The sequence below is a fragment of the Kwoniella pini genome, chromosome 11 (assembly GCF_000512605.2).
Source record: "Kwoniella pini CBS 10737 chromosome 11, complete sequence".
Classification (NCBI taxonomy): domain Eukaryota; kingdom Fungi; phylum Basidiomycota; class Tremellomycetes; order Tremellales; family Cryptococcaceae; genus Kwoniella; species Kwoniella pini.
Genome location: NC_091726.1, coordinates 1,306,106 through 1,326,252, shown reverse-complemented (window position 1 = coordinate 1,326,252; position 20,147 = coordinate 1,306,106). Strand labels below are relative to the sequence as shown.

General features: G+C 42.1%; 8 protein-coding genes across 8 annotated transcripts; 5 read left to right on the top strand and 3 right to left on the bottom strand.

Annotated features, from left to right (window-relative positions):
- Positions 1–260: 260 nt before the first annotated feature.
- On the bottom strand, positions 261–2,488 carry I206_107856 (uncharacterized protein; the record flags this gene model as incomplete). Its single annotated transcript, XM_019157898.1, has 13 exons — positions 261–300; positions 369–393; positions 446–568; positions 622–677; positions 751–775; positions 839–899; positions 978–1,673; positions 1,725–1,776; positions 1,829–1,919; positions 1,975–1,996; positions 2,049–2,231; positions 2,290–2,399; positions 2,458–2,488. 13 exons carry the CDS (start codon positions 2,486–2,488, stop codon positions 261–263), a joined length of 1,515 nt encoding a protein of 504 aa, XP_019009538.1.
- A 471-nt stretch (positions 2,489–2,959) lies between these two features.
- Positions 2,960–5,790, bottom strand: I206_107855 (uncharacterized protein; the record flags this gene model as incomplete). The annotated part of the gene is made up of 20 exons (XM_070203613.1): positions 2,960–3,132; positions 3,192–3,245; positions 3,308–3,344; positions 3,410–3,481; positions 3,543–3,585; positions 3,644–3,656; positions 3,730–3,892; positions 3,951–3,968; positions 4,031–4,135; positions 4,203–4,325; positions 4,386–4,500; positions 4,554–4,684; positions 4,755–4,773; positions 4,882–4,901; positions 5,036–5,057; positions 5,114–5,212; positions 5,285–5,349; positions 5,414–5,446; positions 5,509–5,577; positions 5,641–5,790. The coding sequence occupies 20 exons, from the start codon at positions 5,788–5,790 to the stop codon at positions 2,960–2,962; spliced, it is 1,524 nt and encodes a 507-aa protein (XP_070059714.1).
- Positions 5,791–6,553: 763 nt separating this feature from the next.
- On the top strand, positions 6,554–8,181 carry I206_107854 (uncharacterized protein; the record flags this gene model as incomplete). The annotated part of the gene is made up of 8 exons (XM_070203612.1): positions 6,554–6,604; positions 6,663–6,841; positions 6,916–6,995; positions 7,068–7,238; positions 7,300–7,473; positions 7,538–7,681; positions 7,738–7,915; positions 7,986–8,181. 8 exons carry the CDS (start codon positions 6,554–6,556, stop codon positions 8,179–8,181), a joined length of 1,173 nt encoding a protein of 390 aa, XP_070059713.1.
- A 233-nt stretch (positions 8,182–8,414) lies between these two features.
- I206_107853 (uncharacterized protein) lies at positions 8,415–9,895 on the top strand (the record flags this gene model as incomplete). The annotated part of the gene is made up of 5 exons (XM_019157895.1): positions 8,415–8,604; positions 8,658–8,695; positions 8,744–8,927; positions 8,983–9,734; positions 9,797–9,895. 5 exons carry the CDS (start codon positions 8,415–8,417, stop codon positions 9,893–9,895), a joined length of 1,263 nt encoding a protein of 420 aa, XP_019009535.1.
- A 523-nt stretch (positions 9,896–10,418) lies between these two features.
- On the top strand, positions 10,419–12,539 carry I206_107852 (uncharacterized protein; the record flags this gene model as incomplete). The annotated part of the gene is made up of 9 exons (XM_019157894.2): positions 10,419–11,135; positions 11,264–11,484; positions 11,565–11,615; positions 11,689–11,780; positions 11,835–11,948; positions 12,004–12,033; positions 12,088–12,135; positions 12,201–12,417; positions 12,491–12,539. 9 exons carry the CDS (start codon positions 10,419–10,421, stop codon positions 12,537–12,539), a joined length of 1,539 nt encoding a protein of 512 aa, XP_019009534.2.
- An 897-nt stretch (positions 12,540–13,436) lies between these two features.
- I206_107851 (uncharacterized protein) lies at positions 13,437–15,671 on the top strand (the record flags this gene model as incomplete). Its single annotated transcript, XM_019157893.1, has 8 exons — positions 13,437–13,664; positions 13,750–14,044; positions 14,118–14,228; positions 14,297–14,407; positions 14,463–14,733; positions 14,808–15,079; positions 15,146–15,294; positions 15,351–15,671. The coding sequence occupies 8 exons, from the start codon at positions 13,437–13,439 to the stop codon at positions 15,669–15,671; spliced, it is 1,758 nt and encodes a 585-aa protein (XP_019009533.1).
- A 354-nt stretch (positions 15,672–16,025) lies between these two features.
- Positions 16,026–18,228, bottom strand: I206_107850 (uncharacterized protein; the record flags this gene model as incomplete). Its single annotated transcript, XM_019157892.2, has 13 exons — positions 16,026–16,153; positions 16,225–16,323; positions 16,376–16,467; positions 16,516–16,636; positions 16,692–16,754; positions 16,808–16,934; positions 16,993–17,170; positions 17,232–17,461; positions 17,515–17,593; positions 17,648–17,788; positions 17,849–17,922; positions 17,975–18,045; positions 18,108–18,228. 13 exons carry the CDS (start codon positions 18,226–18,228, stop codon positions 16,026–16,028), a joined length of 1,524 nt encoding a protein of 507 aa, XP_019009532.2.
- A 514-nt stretch (positions 18,229–18,742) lies between these two features.
- On the top strand, positions 18,743–20,122 carry I206_107849 (uncharacterized protein; the record flags this gene model as incomplete). The annotated part of the gene is made up of 5 exons (XM_019157891.1): positions 18,743–18,955; positions 19,012–19,107; positions 19,167–19,328; positions 19,390–19,756; positions 19,815–20,122. 5 exons carry the CDS (start codon positions 18,743–18,745, stop codon positions 20,120–20,122), a joined length of 1,146 nt encoding a protein of 381 aa, XP_019009531.1.
- Between the last annotated feature and the right edge of the window lie 25 nt (positions 20,123–20,147).

The window sequence follows — 20,147 nt, the reverse complement described above, 5'->3', positions numbered from 1 at the left end:
TTATACTGATTATAGGCTTCTCAATATGGAAAGGATAGATGACAAATACACTTTAGTGCTTTTGGTTTGTCATGGTGTGAAATATCCTATTGCTCATCGAGAGATAAGATTGCGTGATATGCGGCAATAACCGAGATCTCGGGTGATTGTCCGTCACCCTCGGGGATCTTGTTCAATTCATGGTAGCTGTTGATATATTTCTATTGGAACAAAATGTGATACAATATGAATACATGCAGAAGCGTATCACGATAGGGAATCTATCTCTCTACTATATACAGCGCTATAGCTGCGATCGCACTACGTCGAACATCGTTCCATTAGCGATTTATCACTAGGTGACGAAGGAGCGGCAGTAGAGAACTCACGTTGATAAAATAAACATGAGTGCATCTATATCTCCATGTCAGCGGACCCAAACTCAAGATGTATCATATGCACTTACATTGTAGAAGCAGGAAGCTTGATAATGTTTCAGCCGTTCCATCAGGATTGTATGTCTGCGTAACTACAAGTTGGATAACTTGCGAAGGTGTTCCAGACAGTAAGATTGATACAAAAGTTCGAACTAAATTGACTTATCAGCCTTGCGTGTTCGTCTTTCATCACATTGCGACTGACTTTTGTCTTCCCGGGGAAACAGTGATGTATGGTCCCGGAAGGCTTGTATAACAAATCTGTGAGAGATCGCATCAGCAAAAGACGGTAGAATGTTGGACAAGATTGTCGATTATCGGATGTAACGCTCACATTCCAAATATGGGGACCAATATCACTACAAGTGATATCAGCGATAAACAGTTATGAAAGAGACAATCTCAATGAACATAAAACCCACTTTTAGATATAGTCAAAGCCACGATCGCACCAAGAGGCAAGTCTTTCCAGTTTTTGGGCATCTGCGCGGATACCGCAAATCGGTAAATTTCATTTACCTCATTGTAATACCTTATCACCGTATGAGATCAGAGACTTACCTTCAATCTAGCAAAGCTCGCGCCTAGCAATAACAATGCTCCTGGAACAGCTATGGCTCCCAAGAAAGAAGTAGTCTCAATTACAAATGCCAAAGGCGGATTACCATCAGGCCCATTTGGCATCTTACTACCTGACCATCCTTCCGTTTCCGCAAATAGAGCTTTCAAAGGTTGAATTGTAGCTATAGGTATACTGATGATGATTGCTTTAGTGACATTTGGGAGGTTGTAAAATAGTAAGCAGATTTTTTTCCATATTGGCTTGCGAACAGGAGATAGTACACTCTCGTGGTCCTGTTCTGAGATAGCTGTAGGCTCAGATCCGGATTGGTCCTTGTCCGAAGAATATTGGGGGATTTGCAATGAGCATCGTCTAATCGGTCCGTTTGGGTCGATTGACGAAGTGGGATGAGCAGAAATGATCTCTTGTGAAGAGTGGGGGTCACTTGGTGGTAGATAAGGTTCTATTCCATTTCGTTCTAATTCTCGTAAAACAGATCTATGTTCTTCGCTTGTTTGATCTATCATTTCCATTCCTGGTATAGTCTGACTTTCCATATCTATCCTTGTGTCTTTTCTCGAACCAGTCCATTTAGATAACTTTCCTTTTGTCAACTCCAATTGTGAAGACCAACGTTCTTTCAATGGTGGATGATCTGGTATTCTTCGATTGTCTTGAAAATCCCATGCGCATAGCTATACACTGTGTTGAGCGAGGATATCATTATCACCTTTGCAAAGACTCACTTTGTGAACACCCAAACCCCAGAAAGTGGTATTCATAATAAAGATGAAAATCCTAGGAAAAGTCAGTGATTTGGCGAAACTCCTTAAGCCAAATGGTATCTCACGCGATATAGGCTACTCCCAAATCAACGTCTACGGCAGGATTGAAAGGAGCTTCCTTAGCCATAGTCTGCACGATTGCTGTGGGAAGGTTTCCTATGCTGGTCGATCAGAATAAGTTGATCAAGTGGACGAAAACAAAAAAACTCACCCCAATTGGAAGTCAGGCCCGACTGTTACAAACGCTATCAGTCTGACAGCCATTGCAGTGAAAGGAATACTCACGACTAAAATTCCCCATCTGAAGTCTATCGGTACATAGAATATCTCCCGTATGCACCAAGCGAAAAAAAGACCCAATATCTGATACGATACAGCAACTATGACTAATGGACCGAAAGCTTTGATATTCTCAGGTGTGAAGGCTGAAACCATAGATGAAAACAATAATGCCGGTAGCGTTATTTGCTATCGTAACATTAGCATTTATCTGAGCGATGCATGATTCGGATGACGATATACGCACGATCACTATTGCTCCTAAACCTTTAGCGCCCGGTGCTGTCAACCATCCTTTCTTTGTCGCGAAGAATCCCAAGAGAATGCACAAGACCATCTTCAACGTAGGCATAAAAGCTATGACGGAATGTCAGTAACACCTCGCGATCGTGCGAGCTAATATAGAATTACATACCCTTGTAGATAATAGACCCGGCTGTTGACATATCGGCGGAAGTCAGAGATGTTGCGAGTTGTTTGAGTTATCTTTATATCACCTCAGGCAGCACGAAGTGATCAACAGCGTAGGGTGATGCGAAATTTGCTATAAAAACATATCAACGCCATCTGGCTGAACTCGGTTGCTATCAATTGATTGTCTCCGAATTTTCGACGTGAATGAACGCTCATGTAAAGGTAAAAAAGACCAACGAGAATTGCCAAAAATAAATGACGAAGATCCATCTCGGACCGGTCAAACCCGAAGTAGCAATACAAAATGCCGATGTTCGGCAAGAGATATTTTATCAATTTCCACTCAGATATGCACTCTGATGTGTGAGTATTCCTATCAATGCTATCAAGAACAGGTGTCCTCCTTCATATTCTTCGTGACCACTCTGCACGCAACTACCACTCCATACTCTGTGACGACGTTCCATACCTTGACGACATCAACTATCACCGCTCAGTAATCTTCAAATTTTGTTCATCGTATAAACCCGCTTCTGAGGGGTTCTCCGTTTCTCTTCATCATTGTAGTCTTCTGCCTGAGCTTCTGGGAGACTCCCATCTGCATGTTCATTTGCAGCTCGAATAGCCAGACTACGATCTCGGTTGTGCAAATAACGGACAACACCGATGATGAAGACTATAAATGATCACACCTTAGCCCTGCGTCGTCCTTTTGTGAACTAGAATCATACTGACGCAAGAGTATACATAGTGCAGAAGTATACCAAAGGCCTTTTGTCGCCTTGGGATCTATGTGAGAGCATCGTTAACCTTTTTAGAGATTGACAATTACAATACCGGAAAAAACGTACAATCAACTTGCTTCCATACAAAATTCGGTATAATACTCTACCATCCAGCCTCAATGTCAGCCTATGCTTGTATTCTATCGAAATTGAGGATTCGAAGCCCACCTGCAGGACAAAACTAGCATCGTTACTCATAGCCAAGATCAAAGCGCGTTTTTCCGCATCTGCACCACAGATCTAGAATGAAATCATTCATCAGCTTCCGAACACCTTATTCGCATACGGTAAGCTGCCTCACTTCGTTTATCCAGGCGAAATATAATCCTGCAAAATTGGTACCACTATAATTTCCATACAAAAATCAGATTGGTTGTGCCAGATTAAGCAATATTCACTTACAATCCACTTAGGTCTAAAGGGATATGGACACAAAATATCAGCAAAGGTTCCCACTGGACAATTGGAAAAATATAGTATGAATTTACAATATAAAGCAAAGTGACCATCGAGATTTTTCCAGAGTGGTAAATTGACCAAAGCTAACGCCGTCACTAGACAGAATATATTGGCAATTAAAATAGGTGGCCATCTTTTACCCCTAAACACGCCATCTGATAACCATCCTCCAAGCCATCCTCCTATAATACCCTGATCTGGTAATCAGTATCACCTCGAACACTGGATTCAATCAACGAGTTAGACGTACAAGAGCGGTAATCGGCATCTACAAGGGGAATTTTTGCTTATTCAGCTCAATTTACCAAATTGAAGATGACAATGACCTACAACCAGATGATTACGTTCTGATACTCCTCTTTGAACCGGGTTTTGTTTATCTTTCAACCAGAAAGCCATTATACCGGTAAACTTAATCGAATTGTTCCATACCATCTGATTGAAATTGTTCATATCAGCTTGGATGCGTTCGTGAGATTCGATAGATATTTTGTTCACTCACATACATCAACGGTAAGAGGTAGAAATGCCAAGATTTGGAGTACCTGATAACTCGTTTCCAAGTCAAAGGTTTCTGAGGAGCACGACCAACTGATTCCATCCGGGATTTTGCAAGATCCAGATCCTTTATAGGTGGTTAACACACAGAACGGTACAAGAATGATGTTTCTTTTTCATCACTTACAGCTTGAGATAACCAGAACGAAGGTTTACTTCCAGAATGTCCTGGTACAGCAGGAAGGAAAATCAACCCTAACACAGCAACGGGCAATGTGATGACCGCATCGATGATGAAAAGCCTATCATAGGAAGGTCAGTATACGAGCAAGGTATCCTATTTGGATGATTTTACCATCTCCATCCTGCTAATTTATGATGACCGTCCAAATTGGTATAAGCTGCAGCTTGCAAGATAGATGAAAACAGAGTTCCAAGACCGGCTGAGGTACCAAGCAATGATGCTCTTTTGGCTAATTCATTCGGCTAAATTATCAATTTCTCATGATCAGCAAACATGTTCAGGTAGCAGACTATCGTCATTTGATCAACCAACCTTATAGTAAGAACCGAGACTGTTATGCGTCGAATATATTAGCACATTTCTCGCTTTACCATGTACTATGAACGAGTACTGATGCTCATGGAAAGCACATTTCTCGCTTTGATTTTAATCCACTCACATCCAATGTAAAGCAGGGTACTACATGAGCAGAAGGGGCCAAATCAGCACCAATAGCACGCTCATACTGTCATTCTGATCATCAAACTCCCCATGCCACTCTCAGCTAGACCGACGAAAAATCTTTACGCGTATAATTGCTGATAATTGGATACCCGATAAGTGAGTAGAGTACATCTACGCAATATTATCAGTAGTCTTCACTTCCTAAAACAAACAAAAGCCAAAGGTACAATCTCCAAACGATTTCTAAGGCTGGAATCCAATATCGAGGCGACACATGAAGTAAGATCAAGTTCGAAGGGATTTGACCAATACAATAACCGACAGTCCTTTTGGTCAAAGGCGGACATATCAGTCCAGGTCAATATGTCTTCTATTTCTCAACAACGAGGTAGACATACCACATGGTGGTGGCCGTGGTGTATTGATTCTGTAACATTTCCAAATCTTCTTTTATCCCAGATACCTTTTGTAATAGGTCAGCATGGTTTTGTGCACTTCTGATGGCCTTTTGAAGAAAAAGTACTAACAAAAGCTGTTGCTAAATTTTCTTGATCCAGATTCTAGCGATTCGTAAGATTTGTATTAATTTAAAGCACAACACGGTTTAGGTCCAATCATTCACCTTAACGAACCAACCCAAACATCCAAAAACAAGTAATACAGCATCTAGCTTGAACAAAAGTTTTTGTTCCTATTATACAGTCATTAGTCATACATGCTATACGTAGTGAAGTGTTACGAAGACAGAAGGTACATCTGGAGGAGCATCGAATGTATCCCATATTCGACCTTTCCAGGATGCTTTTGGAGGAGCTTGGTACTGTTGTGGCACAGCTACCCCTTCTCCGTCAAGCACGATCGTATCTTGATAGCCATTGCTGATTTTTTCTTTTCCCTTTGTCATATTCAATTGACGCTACTATGGCTTGGGAGAAATCATAGGATTGAGTCTACGTGAATCTGCTAATCCATTTTCTTCAAGCTCATTTATATCATAACACAATCTGGTAAAGAACTCTTAGTTTCCTCAAATCTAAATTACCGAATTCCTATGTGCTTTCGAATGTTTCTCCGGCTTTCCCTGAGATACATTTTGCAATTCCAAAAAAACCTCTTTAAGCTTCAAATCGGCTCGATCGAAATTTAACGTCTTCTAGAAGCACGTAATTTATCGGTCAAAATAGCTGCGGTTCAATAAATACCGCCGGTAAAGTAGTCAATTCCTCATCATGTTTCCGGGGCAGTTGCTCTCAGCCGAGCTTCATCGGCGAAGGTTCGGACAACGGTAATTTTCACAAGAGAGGACAGGCTCTGGGACTGCCTTAAAAGCCTGCCCGACAAATCGCAAGAGCTTGCGTCCGAGAGAGATTCCAAATTTACACATATCCACAAGCACGTCTTGGCGCGTGCTAAATTTAAGATCACGTCAATTGATGAATTTTCTATCGGATCAAGCCGAAACCGAAATAGTGTCGGTAACTAAATCAGATTTTGCGATAGCTGTTTATCCGTTGACTCGTGAGTCGAGAAATAATCTTGAGCCTTGATAAATCTGGCAGAGACATTTCAAAGCGAAAAGGTGCCATAGATAATGAAAAGTATACTCAAGAATTGATATTCTCCCAATTGATCATCATAAAACTATTTGGTATTCGTATTTCTTCGAAATGTCCAATTTTGCACAATCCAAACCGGTTAGCGTGGCAGATTTAGAAAAGGTAAGCCAAATTCACAATATCATCGGAATTACCATTATTAGCTAAGACTGAATAATAGATCGCGCTTGACAAATTACCAAAATCAGTTCGAGCATATTATGAAGGAGGAGCAGAAGATGAGATCACTCTTAGAGAAAACATTTCGTCTTTACAAAGGTATCGAGTGGTTCCTAGATATTTGGTTGACGTTGGATCGGATAAGCTGGATGTGAGGAGTAGACCAATCTGGGGAAAGAGGTAATCGGAATTTCTGGTCATTATTCCACCAACGATGCTTTTCCCTTCCCTAATTTTGAGATGGTGTTGCATAGACAGAATTTCCCTTTTGCTGTTGGTCCTTCTGCATTCCACAGACTCGCTGGATATGATGGTGAATTAGATGTAGCGAGGGGTGGGTTTGTTTCATTATTCCTGAAAGTTAATTGAATTGTTAGGCTAAACAGTAATGTGAAATGATAATCAGCTGCTGCGAAACGAGGTATCTCAATGGGGTTATCTTCCTCTTCTACATCAAATCTTGAAGATGTAATAGAAGCAGGTCAAGTTGCTAGATCGCAGATCGATGTTGAAACGCAAAAGTATAACAAGGTGTATGATCTGGTAGATAGTGATTGGTGGCAGCAATTATATGTCTGTAAGTATGTGTATACTTTTCGACGTTCGCCTTTTCGCCAACATCTCAAGGATTATAATAGCCAATATACGGTCTGATACAGAAGAATTCATTCATCGAAGTGAGAGAGCAGGATACACGGCATTATTGATTACAATAGATAGACCATACTTGGGTAGAAGGCATAGTTACTTGAGAGAGAAATTCGAATTACCACCTCATTTACGAAGAGCATCAGGTGATAAAATGGCTCAAGGTCAGCTTGAGATCAATTCTCGACAATCCTGGTGGATCATACATTGACGATTAATTTCTTTTAGATCCATCAATGCATTGGGACGAGCTCATACCTTGGCTCAGGTCAGTGACTAGAATGAAGATTTTGGTCAAAGGAGTGTTACATCCCGAAGATGCGGCTTTAGCTATTAAACATGGCTTAGATGGTATTGTCGTATCGAATCATGGTGAGATTGTGATTCAGGTCGTAGTATTTTAAGCTTCACTGATAAGAGCCCTACAGGTGGAAGACAGCTTGATGCAGCACCAGCTACTATAGATGCTCTACCCTGTATAGCAGATGTCATACGAGGTCGAATACCCATTTTCTTCGACGGTGGCGTGAGAAAAGGGATAGATGTTTTTAGAGCGTTGGCTTTGGGAGCAGATATAGTTTTATTGGGTCGAGCTGTCTTATGGGGGTAAGGCCGATACTTTGCTTTGCTGAGAGTATGAGTCTGACTGGGCTGATAGAATGACTGATCCTTCCAGGCTCGCTGCAGGTGGTGAAGAAGGTGTAGGATTGACTTTAGATATCATAGCGGAAGAATTCAGATTGGTGATGGCACTTGCAGGAATTACAGATGTGACGCAAATTAAACGTTCGACATTGGCTTTGGTCAATCCATATCAAGTGGGTTTGGTCCATTTACCAGACCCTGTATGGGAAGATAAAAGATCAAGGTAGATGTTGTATGAGGATTTATGATGTTTTGTGCATTTACAATACTTTGTTCTTGTTTACTGCCAATAATCGGCTCGGGTGACGCCGGTTGCACAATATCCGATTAATCCGGATTACATGTCCCAAACATCTTGATTTTCAATTATAAGCATTTTGACGATAATCGCGATCTCCGGTCTGATTCAGATTGTTTTCCCAACTTTACTTGCGTTTCAAGTGGTACAGAAGACAATACGATGTCATCTCCAACTATTTCTAGCAATGGGAAGCAGTCTCTCGATAAGCTGCTCAAAGAGACTGTTAACAGAAGACATGTCCCAGGTGTATTCTACGGTGCGACGAGCGCAAAAGAGGAGATTTATTTCAATCAGTATGGTGAAAAGGTGTTTGGAGTCGCGACTTCAGGTCAAATAGACTCGGATACCAGTGAGTTAATCACTTTAATTATCGCACGTGATTGATTGCTGATGGTGAAGCAGCAACCGAATGTTTTTCTCAAACCAAGCTTATAACCTGTGTAAGTTCATCATCGAGAAGCGCCCACTTGTACTCACACTTGGCTTAGATTGCCGCCCTTCAGTTGGTAGATCAACATTTGGTGTCTCTGGATAGTGTTGAGGATGTTGAGAAATATCTCCCTGAGATAAGCGAGTGTAAAGTGATAAAAGGTTACGGAGAGGATGATAAGCCCATTCTGGAGGAACCCAAGAATAAGGTGACCCTACGGATGCTCATGTCTCATTCGGCTGGTGAGTATCAACAGGTCTTAAATACCCACTGACCCCTGATCATGCTGAACGTCAGGCTTTACCTATATGTTTGTACCAAACCTTTTATCCAAATGGCACGCCCAAAACCCTAGTCCTTCCCTTTTGGACCCAAAGGCTACTGTCAAATCTCTTGTCACTCCCTTCATATATGAGCCTGGAACATCTTGGAAATACAGTACGTCTATAGATTGGGTTGGAAAACTGGTAGAACGGGTATCAGGTTTAGATTTGGAAGATTATTTTCAGAAATATCTATTCAAGCCCTGTGGAATTAAAACTTTGACTTTCTACCCAACTGAAGAAATCAAGAAGCACAAAATGTCAATTTGCTATAGAGATCCAGAGGGAAAAGTGCAACGTATACCTAATAATTTCGGTATGGGTAGACCAACAGAAGTTGATCAAATACCTAAAGCACTCTTATCGGGAGGAGGAGGATTATTTGGAACTCAAAGAGATTATTTAACTTTCTTAAGGAATTTACTTCAATGTGATCCCTCGTCTCCCTATCATTCCTCTGAACCACTCATATCACCTGTATCATGGAAAGAACTTTTTACGCCTTCTATCCCGAAAGGAGAAGGGTATACTGGCGTAGAAAATATCATTGCAATGGTATCGAAACCTGGTTATATCCATCCTTCGCCAACTGTCGAAACGATCAATCACTCAGTGGGATTTCTACTAACCTTGGAGGATTTCACAGAAGGTAGAAAAGCTGGAAGTGGTTGTTGGTCTGGTGCTGCTAAGACGCAATTTTGGATTGATCCCAAGACTGGTATTGCTGTAAGTAGAAAGAGAAGGGGAATTCGAGTGACTAAAAGCTAACATCTATACCGGCATATCAGGCAATTTGCGGTACTCAGCTACTGTCACCTTCTCCAGATCCTTGGTATGCTTCATATGTTGAATTTGAGAGTACCTTGTATGCTGCTTTGGAAAAGTAAATGGGACTGAATCCCTCATGTTAAAGCGGTAAAACGGGGAACCATAGTTAGACTTGTATACAGTCGTTTTCGTAATGCCTGGCACATCCAATAAGAAATAAATCGTAATCAGATGTAATGGTGATAAGCCAAGGGAAAGCTGTGCAGTTGTTTTGAGATTAGCACGTGTTGTGATGACGTTGCTGTGATGTTGCGTCAAGGTTCACCCCTTTCTATAAGTGATACGCACTGACACTTATGGTTTTATTACACATTACACACTCATCACAAACCCAATAACAATCTCCTACTTCCTTTGAACGCGACACACACACACACGCACTCACTCACTCACTCACTCACCCACGCTATACTCCTGAACCATTCCATTAAGCTCGGACCTCAATCATAACACGTAACACAGCCTCACCTTTATCTATATAATCATCAACTTCCATTGTTTCATCCCCTTTAGACTCGACTCATTCAATCGATTCACTCACCATCGCCGCCTCACCATAGACACATATAACTTATATCAACAATGGGATTCGCCTCAAAGATCACTCAAGCAAATCAACTTGCAGGAGCAGCTGGATTAATGTCTAACAAACCCCCAGGAGCTTCATACGGTGCACAAGGTGGGTATGGTGTAGCCCAATCCCAAGGTCAGAGCTACGGTAGTAGTCAAACTCAAAGTGCTTATGCCTCTCCTTATGGCGCACCTCCTCAAGGTCAGAATCCATATGGTCAACAACAGCAACCTGGTCAATATGGTGGACAACAACAAGGAGGTCAGTACGGTCAACAATCAGGTCAGTATGGGCAAACCCCTAGTAGTCAGTATGGACAGACTCCCGGTCAGTACGGGCAACAGCCTGGAGTACAGGGACAAGGACAGTACGGTCAGCAGCAAGGAGGTTATGGTGCACAACAGGGCTATGGTGCACCTCCTGTACCAGGAGGTAGACCTGGTCAACCTGCTTACGGTGCTCAAACATCAGGTCAATCACCTTATGGTCAACAACAACCTGGCCAATATGGTCAACAACAACCTGGCCAATATGGTCAACAACCTGGCCAATATGGTCAGCAGCAACCAGGTCAATACGGTCAACAACCTGGGGCTCCAGGAGCTTATGGTCAACAACAGCAATATGGAGCTCAAGGTGGATATGGTCAACAACCCGGTGCCGCACCTGGAGGAGGAGGTGTCAATGCTCAATACATCTCACAAACCCTTAGTCAATGTGTCAGAGATGTGAGTTGACACTCGTGTAACCGAGTGACCGAAAGCTGACCGAAACGTTGACCATGACTTTGCTAATTCTTTCCCTCAACGCAAAACCGCTACACTCCTCTCTCTCGACACTTCCGTCCGTCATATAGCAACACCTCGAAGCATTCTATCCACCTCAAGCACTCGATCCTATCGCTCAGAGAGTAGTTCAGTCTGGCGCTTTACAGCAACTCGCCGCAAATTGGAAACTCCCCGTCGAGCTCGCTACTGATTTAGTCAAGATCGCGCTCTTCGATGTAGTTGTACTCATAGATGATTCCGGAAGTATGGCTTTCGAGCAGAACGGAGAAAGAATCGAAGATCTTAAGATGTAAGTATCAGCTATCAGTGTCTACTCTCCCATTCTTGAAAATCTTTAAATAATCCAAATGCTGATAGCTAATGGCGCAGGATCTTGGGTAAAATCGCCTTCGCCTGCTCACTCTTTGATCACGATGGAATGTGAGTCTATGCAAATTCAGCTACTCTGTTTGCACACCGTATGTGCTCATCACTCAGTTCATCACCTTCCTAGCCAAGTACGATTCCTCAACTCCCAACTGCAAGGTAACAACATCAACAGTGACCAAGCTGCGCTTCAACTCGTCCAACAAGTCAAGTTCAGCGGTGAGTGTGGAGCATCATGCGATAGAAATGCAGAACTGACCCTTGTCCAATCAGGTCTTACACCTTTGGGTACCGCTCTTGATCAGAAGATCCTCCAACCTCTTCTTCTGGGTCCTGCCAGAGCTAATGCTCTGCAAAAGCCTCTCCTTGTCATTGCTATCACTGATGGTATGTGGTGATGATTACATCATTGATAATGCTCAAGGACTGACCTCATCTTCAGGGGCTCCCGCCGGTGAATCGACCGACAAGAGTAGGTGTAAAGTCATTCTCGCTTCGGAATAAGGCTGACACAACGCTACTGTAGTTGTGCAAGTCATCACAAACGCCAACAGCGAATTGCAAAGAAGTCGATGTGAGTTATCGATCTCTCATTGAACAGGATCCAGCAATTTTGACTGACTCTTACTCTCGATGTAGACGGTCCAGACGCCGTTTCATACCAGCTTTCTCAAGTCGGTAACGACAAATCAGCACAGAAATTCTTGTCGTCTCTTGATGACAACCCCACTATTGGTCAATTGATTGACCAAACTATGGACTACGAGTATGAACAAGAGCAAATGAAGCAAAAGACGGGAGAAGAACTTAGTCCCGAGATGTGGCTGATGAAGTTATTGCTCGGTCCAATTGATACGTAAGTGATACCGCTCAATCTGCTAGGAAGGCGAATTTCAAGGCCTTTGTGCTGATCTCACTCTTCAATTTAGCTCGTACGATTCCAAAGATGAGACCAACGCTCCGCCCAGAAGATACTAGGAGAAATCACAACGTTGTCTATAACTTGAAATTTTCGAAAGAAATGGACAAGGATTAAATTGAAATTGCTGTTTTTGGGGTATGCAACACTGATTATACCGACAAGTCTGATATGCAGCGCTGCAATCTGACAGTTGACGGATGATGAATGTACCGACGCCTGGACAATGAGCGCTCATGCGGTCCAGATGCTGCGCCGGACTATACTCGTACGTTGTGAAAGAAGGAGATATCATCTCCTATTACTGATTCTGAATGGATGGGGTCATGTGCACAGGACCTTATCGGATGTGGATACCTGCAAGATCCCGAGCTTTAATTTGCCGGCCGACTTTTGTCTGAGTCGGGTTGACCGATTGCAGTAAGGGAGAACGTGACGTGTGACAAACGTGACCTGCTAATTCCCCGCACTAATCTTACTCATGTTCTCATGTTTTTACGCAATTTCATTAATTCACGGTCCGCTAACGGACCGCCAAGTTGGTCTAATCTATTTATAACTCACGTCATTACTGTAGTCTATGTCTATTAAGCTTTTAATCTATTGCTTTGACTGGGTTCATACCTTTATTCATGCTTGAAGATACAACTGCACGCCTCATGATTTCATTCCTAACGTTATCACTCATGCATAGGTACCGGATAGTTCTTGAACCGCGCCTCCATTCCGGCTCATCTCTTTCACCTTCATGTCCGATCGTAGCGTGGACCACTTGATAATAGCTAGATATGCTGTCCATGCCCCATGATTGCCCCATTCCTTTATCGGTCATTTCTTATCCCGTTAAATACACTAAAATCAGGATATATAATATGATCATGTCAGAGGGAAATTCTGATCCCCATGGGACTCCTTGATTCGAGTAGGAAATTTAAAATCTATACAGCTCTTCCAAGATGGTCGGAGTTTCATTCAAGAAGGAAACAGATATTGTCAAGTTGACTGAAGATCAATTACATGCTGTATCACATCTCGATCCTGAATTGGTTAGAATCGGACATGAAGTAATTGAGAATCAAAAGAAAGAAGGTTTTATTCAAGCTTGGAGAAATCATGGTAGAGCAGCAGGATGGAGTATTTTTTTAACATCTGCTTTATTAATGGAAGGTTTTGATACTGCAATTGTAAGTTTTATTCTGCACCTTGATATTCACTATTTGAAATCATTGTCAAAAAGCTGAATTTATTAAAATTGATTTATTATTTTAGATTAATTCATTCTTTGCTTTACCAGCTTTTTTGAATAGTTTTGGTGTAAAAGGTAAAAAAGGTAAACTTGCAATTCCAGCAAATTATCAATCTGGTTTAGTAAATATTGCATATGTTGGACAAATTATTGGTCTTTTCTTAAATGGTTGGTGTCAAGAAAGATTTGGATCAAGAAAAACTTTTATAGGTGGAATGATAATTATGACTCTTACTATATTTTTGGCTTTTTTCGCTGTAAGCTTGAATATGCTTTTAGTTGCTGAATTAGCAATGGGTATCCCTTGGGGAATGTTTCGTGAGTTCTGTATGATATATTGTGAAATGTAAGAATTTAAATTGACTGACTGAATATTTATTCGTAATCGTAGAAACTTTATCAACTGCTTATGCTGCTGAGATTTGCCCTATCCAACTTCGAGGTTATCTGAGCGCTTTCGCTTCGGTTGGTTTTGGTGGTGGTAGTTTCATCGCTTCTGGAGGTGAATATATCTTTCGAGTGAATCATAATACTCAAGTTACAATTACTCACAGACTCATTTCTTTTCAGTCCTTCGAGCTTGTTTAAGCATTACAGGAGAATACGGTTGGCGATTACCTTATGCGCTTCAATGGGTTTGGCCTGTACCTCTCGCTTTAGGTTGTTATTTTGCTCCAGATAGTGAGTTATAATCATCTAAAGAGATGACCATCTTTGCTAATTTATAAATACTCAGGTCCATGGTGGCTCGTTCGAAAAGGACGAATTGAAGAAGCTGAAAAAGTACTTATCAGATGCGCTCGACCTGGATTTTACGCTGAGAAAGAAGCACAAGGATTCATTGCATTTATGCAACATACCGATGCTTTAGAAAAACTTGATGCTAAAGGTGGAAGTTGGAAAGAAATGTTCAAAGGTGTTAATTTGAGAAGAACAGAAATCATGTTTGGTGTTTGGCTCGTACAACTTTGGAATGGTAATATCATCACTGGTTTGACTGTTGAAATGTGAGTTTGGATTCTAGCAGCCATTTTTAGAGATACTCTGTGAATCAATCAACTAATTGGGGTAATCATTGTAGGCTCGAGAATGCTGGTATGTCCGCTACTGCCGCTTTCAATATGAACCTCGTTTTATCAGCCATGTCGATTATCGGAGTTGCTATTTCTTGGGTTGCTTTAAGATATACTGGTCGAAGAAAAATCTATATAACCGGTATCGCTCTCGAAGCTTGTTGTCTGCTACCTATCGGTATTCTGGGTACTGTCGCCCAAACCAACGCTCGATTGAACGCAATGGGAGCTTTAATGATTATCATCAATTTATTGTTCCACTTCTCCCTTGGTCCAGTCTGTAAGTTATATCTCATCTTTTGGAAAGCTTGTCATTTGAGATGATCTGACCAGAAAACTTCTATAGGTTATTCGATTGTCGGAGAACTCCCCTCATCAAGACTGAGAAGTAGATCAATCGTACTCGGTCGGTTCGTTTACGTAGTTAGCGCAATTATCGCTTCTCAGCTTAGAGCAAGAATGGTAACAGCAACAGCATGGAACTGGCAAGCCAAAGTGAGTAGGTTTGTAATCGCAAGAGTTGCACGACCTGATGTTGTTTAATTCGACAGTCCGCCTACTTCTGGTTGGGTTGTAATTTGATTTGTTTGACTTGGACATTCTTCAGATTACCTGAAACAGGAGGATTCTCATTTGCCGAATTGGATATTCTCTTTGCCAATAAAGTACCAACTAGACAATTCACAAAAGTCAAAATTAGAAATGATGCTGCTGAGATTGGTACTGAGAAACAAATTCACGATCAAGATCATGATGAAGGTAAAGGTGAAATTGAACATGTCGAAGGTGGAACTGTACTTGATCCTGAGGAAAGAGCGGTTGTTCAACTTGAAGAGGTTCCTGGACATGTTCCACAAAATAGCGCATTGTAAATTTTTAACGAGAAAATCAAGAAATGATGGAATGTAGATGTGTATATAGGGATTTGTTCGAAGTTTAATTACATTCTTATCTGTTCATAGGTGTAGGTGACTATTCAGGTAATTTCATCTTTGTTATATGTTACAGGAAGGATTTAGATGGTGTTGTAGTGATGGTAATTGAAAGGTGCAACCATACTGGTCTGTTCGTCAAGCGCATGAATCTGACATCGCTTCATGCAATGCTAATTTACCGACATGTACAATTCCACAAAGCTCGATTGATGAGAAATGAGCACGTTTCATAGCTACCCCGAGCTAGAGCGGGCAAATCCCTCTACAAAAAACATAGGTAGCTTATTAAGTCTAGTAGAAGTGTCTCCATGATGGACTGTCTGGCCCATTTCGCAGAGCAGCTGTAGGAACATCCTTCGATGTCCAATTAACGCCTTGTTCCCTATTTCGTCGACGATTATCAAGAACCATGTATATTCCTATGCGAGATCGTTGATGTCAGCCTAAGGTCTCATTCCCTTCTACACTTTCGAGAGATGATGAAGCTTACTTAAGCAAGCTAAGACTACCATACCTAAAGCGGCGATAGCGGCAGAAACGATCAAAGGAGTTACGTATTCGGGCGCGAATTGTGAGAGAAAAATATTCGCTACATAGGAAATCAGATGCGGTCTTGCATAAATAAAGGGCTGGATACTCACCAGAGACTATACCTCCAGCGTTGGCTCCAAAAGTACAAACAGCCGCTCGGAAAGCACGATGATTTTCGGTAGTTGTGTTGTTTTGTACGAAACTGCAGATCAATTAGCCCGACTAATCGACCTTGTCATTCATCGCTCACCTTTGGAATAAGACGGTAGGTATAAAACTACCCGAAGCAATGAGGAATGTACAGAAGTATCCTGCACTGATTTTCGTTATGGGAATTACAGCCAAAACGATGCAACCGACCATGACAAGTGCTGGGAAATTGTATTTATGAGCGAAAAGAATTCATTGCCTTTTAGAATCACTCACCGTTCGCTCCAAACACATGCATGGTTCTCTCTCTTTGTCGATCCGACGAAATGACGAAAATCCCTACAGGTTACGTCAGTCTACGAGTCGGTGATACCGAGATGTATGATACGTACACATAACCACTACCGCAACGGAGTACGGGGGTACAGTGAGCAGATTGGTCTTGACTGTAGAATACTTCCATCGACCAATGATCTGTGTCAAGAAGACTGAAGCAGTCGAATTTGCTACACCATAAATCTATTTTATCAGGCATCAGTACTGACCAAATAGTTCTTGATCGGAAAGAGAGACTCACAATAGCATAAAATCCCCAGATCCATGTTTGCCATCGTTTGGCAGGCTCAATATAAGCTTTGAGAGTCATAATTTGATTGACGTGAGTCGTGGAATCTTTCAACAGTCGCATGACACCAGCAACCTTTTGCTCGGGAGTGAGGAAACTAGCTTGAGTAGGGTATTTGGGAAGGATGAACCTGCGATCGAATCAGCTTTAGAGTTGCGTATCAAGTTAGTTACTGCCAAAGTGACCCTCACCAAGATGCAACGGCGGCAATGAGTGTCAAGGCACCCTCCACAACGAACAGAAGTTGCCATCCATGTAATTTGGTAGTTTTCACTTGAAATAGTCCATATGATAGCAAACCAGAGAAAGCGCCGGAGACCGCGACAGTGCTATACCAACAGGCCATTCGTTTACCAAGTTCACCCCTAGTATAGAAGCACGCAAGATACATGATAAGAGAAGCCGCGAAGCATCCCTCAAACTAATGGCCTATCAGCAATGCCGCGCTTATGAGTCTCTGACAAATTTACTTACTATACCAAGGAGTAAACGGACCACTAGACATTCGGCAAAGTTCTTGACTCCGGCGTTGATCATAGCCATCGCGCCCCAGCTATCAGCAGTACTGTAAGCGGACACCTCATGAAGCCAGAGAAAGTAAACTTACCCTCCCATGTATATAGGAAGCATCCGCTCTGGACCAAACTTCTTACTCATATAGGTACCAGGATATGCCATCAGACAGTAGGGGATGAAGAATACTGTAAGCATGATATTCCATTGATTTCCGGTGAAACCCAAATCTTTGCTAAAGGACGAAAAAGTGTCAACACTTGCCGTGTCACGTCAGATAAAGTGTTCGACTCACTCCATATGATCAGATTTGGCATTCGACACATTTCCTCGATCCAGAGCCGAAAACAGGTACATCAACATCGAGATCTACAATTATGATCAGCTTCAATGATCCCACCCTTTATCGGAGGTGACTTGCAGGTAATATACGCCAATCGTAGGCTCGAAGTACTTGGTTATTCATCTTTGGATCTAGCTGATATCGCTCGACTATAGCAAACGATCAGGTTGAAGTTGACACCATCGTCAATGATCTGACGAAATAGAATTACCTTCGTCCGCGGTGAAATTGTAATCGCCGCCTTCACCGGCATAATCCAGAGGCACTTCATGCGCGCGCACACGACCTTCTTCGTCTTTTTCTTGATAATCTTCGGTATTACTAGCCTGCATGTTGACCAGTATGTTTCCCTGTCGACCTATGAGTTGAGTAAGTACGATAACAATGAGAAACAGAGATAATAAAACGCGTTTGGTTTTAAACCAAAATCCTTATCTGCCGGTCTTCAAATAACAGATAACATCTAAATTGAAAATATTTTAATTGGTGCGATATCGGGTGGTCAGCCTTACTCCGATCCGAGATTGCGGATCCGCAATACGGAGCAGCTTCGCATGCCGTTATCTTGACGACCCGAAAGCAATGTCTACCTGACCCGAGTAACGCATCCTTCACCAAACTCACAAGAAAGACGGCATTGCCTATCTGCAGTGAAGCTCAGCTTATCGCTGTTGGACCTATCTTTTTCACTTCGTCACATCATTCTTACATCAAGCGTTGACTCAGGTCCGACCTTGCGGATCCATAGCATCGGCGAAAGATCATTTAAGAAGAGTTCTCTTTAGGTCGAAACATCGTTCATAGTAACAGATCGATTGATAGATAGTACACGTCCGCTACATCATTATGCCAATAGCCACCAAGACTCCTCTACGCCCATATAACCCACCTGCAGAGACTAAAGCAGATGTGGATTATGCCAATTTGCGAACGATCGATCTGAGTAAATTCGATTCTGATAAACCCGAAGATAAGCAATCAGTATTCGAAGAATTCAAAGCTGCTGTCCAAGAAGACGGGTTTCTCTACTTGACCAACTTTGGTCTCACACAGGAACAAGTAAGTTGACTGAATGAACATCGGATAGAAGTAACGTCTGATATGATCTATTTCAGATTGACAAGCAATTTGCAATCGCTCAAGCTGCATTGATAGATAATGGAATCACGGATGAAGAAAAGAACCGATTGGAATGGAAATACTTGGATACAGTGAGTAATGAGACTCTTGATGATATAGTTCGCAGTGTCCTCATGTATGCTCTGCACAGGGCAAGTATACGGGGTATAAACCTCGAGGCTATTGGGATATAGCACAAGGGGTAAAAGATAATGTAGAAAGCTTCAACTTTTATTCTGAAACTATGAAAGCTGGTGATCATCTCCCTAAAATCCTTCGTGAATACGCCGATGATATAATTGAGTTCAACACTGTGAGATTTTCCTCACCATTCTCCTCGGCGGGAAGTAGGCTCTGATAGTTGTATCCCGTAGTTCCTCCACGACGTAGTTAATAAAAAGCTTTTATCACTCCTATCAAGAATGCTCGATCTTCCAGAATCATATCTATGGGATAAAGTTCAATCGCATAATGGTCCAATTGGTGAAGGATATTTCCGACAGATGATGTTTCATCCAGCGCCGCCAGAACATCGAAAAAAATCTAGTGTTCAGATGCATGGACATCAAGATTATGGAGTCACGACTTTGTTGCTGAGTCAACCTATAGCAGCACTTCAAGTTCTTTCAGCAGATGGGAATTGGAGATTTGTGAAATATAAGAAAGGTGGAATGGTAGTTAATTTAGGAGAAGTTCTGGAATTCATCTCTGGCGGTCACTTACCTGCTACTCGTCATCGAGGTGAGGAACTGTCTTTTCGAAAAATTTGTTGTCAAGACTGAGTCTATCACTTGATTAGTCACTCAATGTCCTGAAGATCAAGCGGATCAATACAGACTGACTATTGGTCTCTTCACCGCTGCCAACAATGATCTCTCATTAGCACCCTTGATCGACTCGCCTCTTCTGGCTCGGGAAGGTTATGTCTCTAGATTTGAGCCTGGCAGTGATGGCGTGGTAGATGCCACTAAAATCCCTACTGCAGAGCAATGGAGAGTTGCTAGAGTGTTACGTTCTCAAACCCCTCCGACCGATATCGTTATAGTGAACGACGTGAAGTACAACAGACAGTACTTCCAGGGTATCTATGTCTTGGAACCGATCTGATCGCCTTGCTGGTTCATAACCTTAT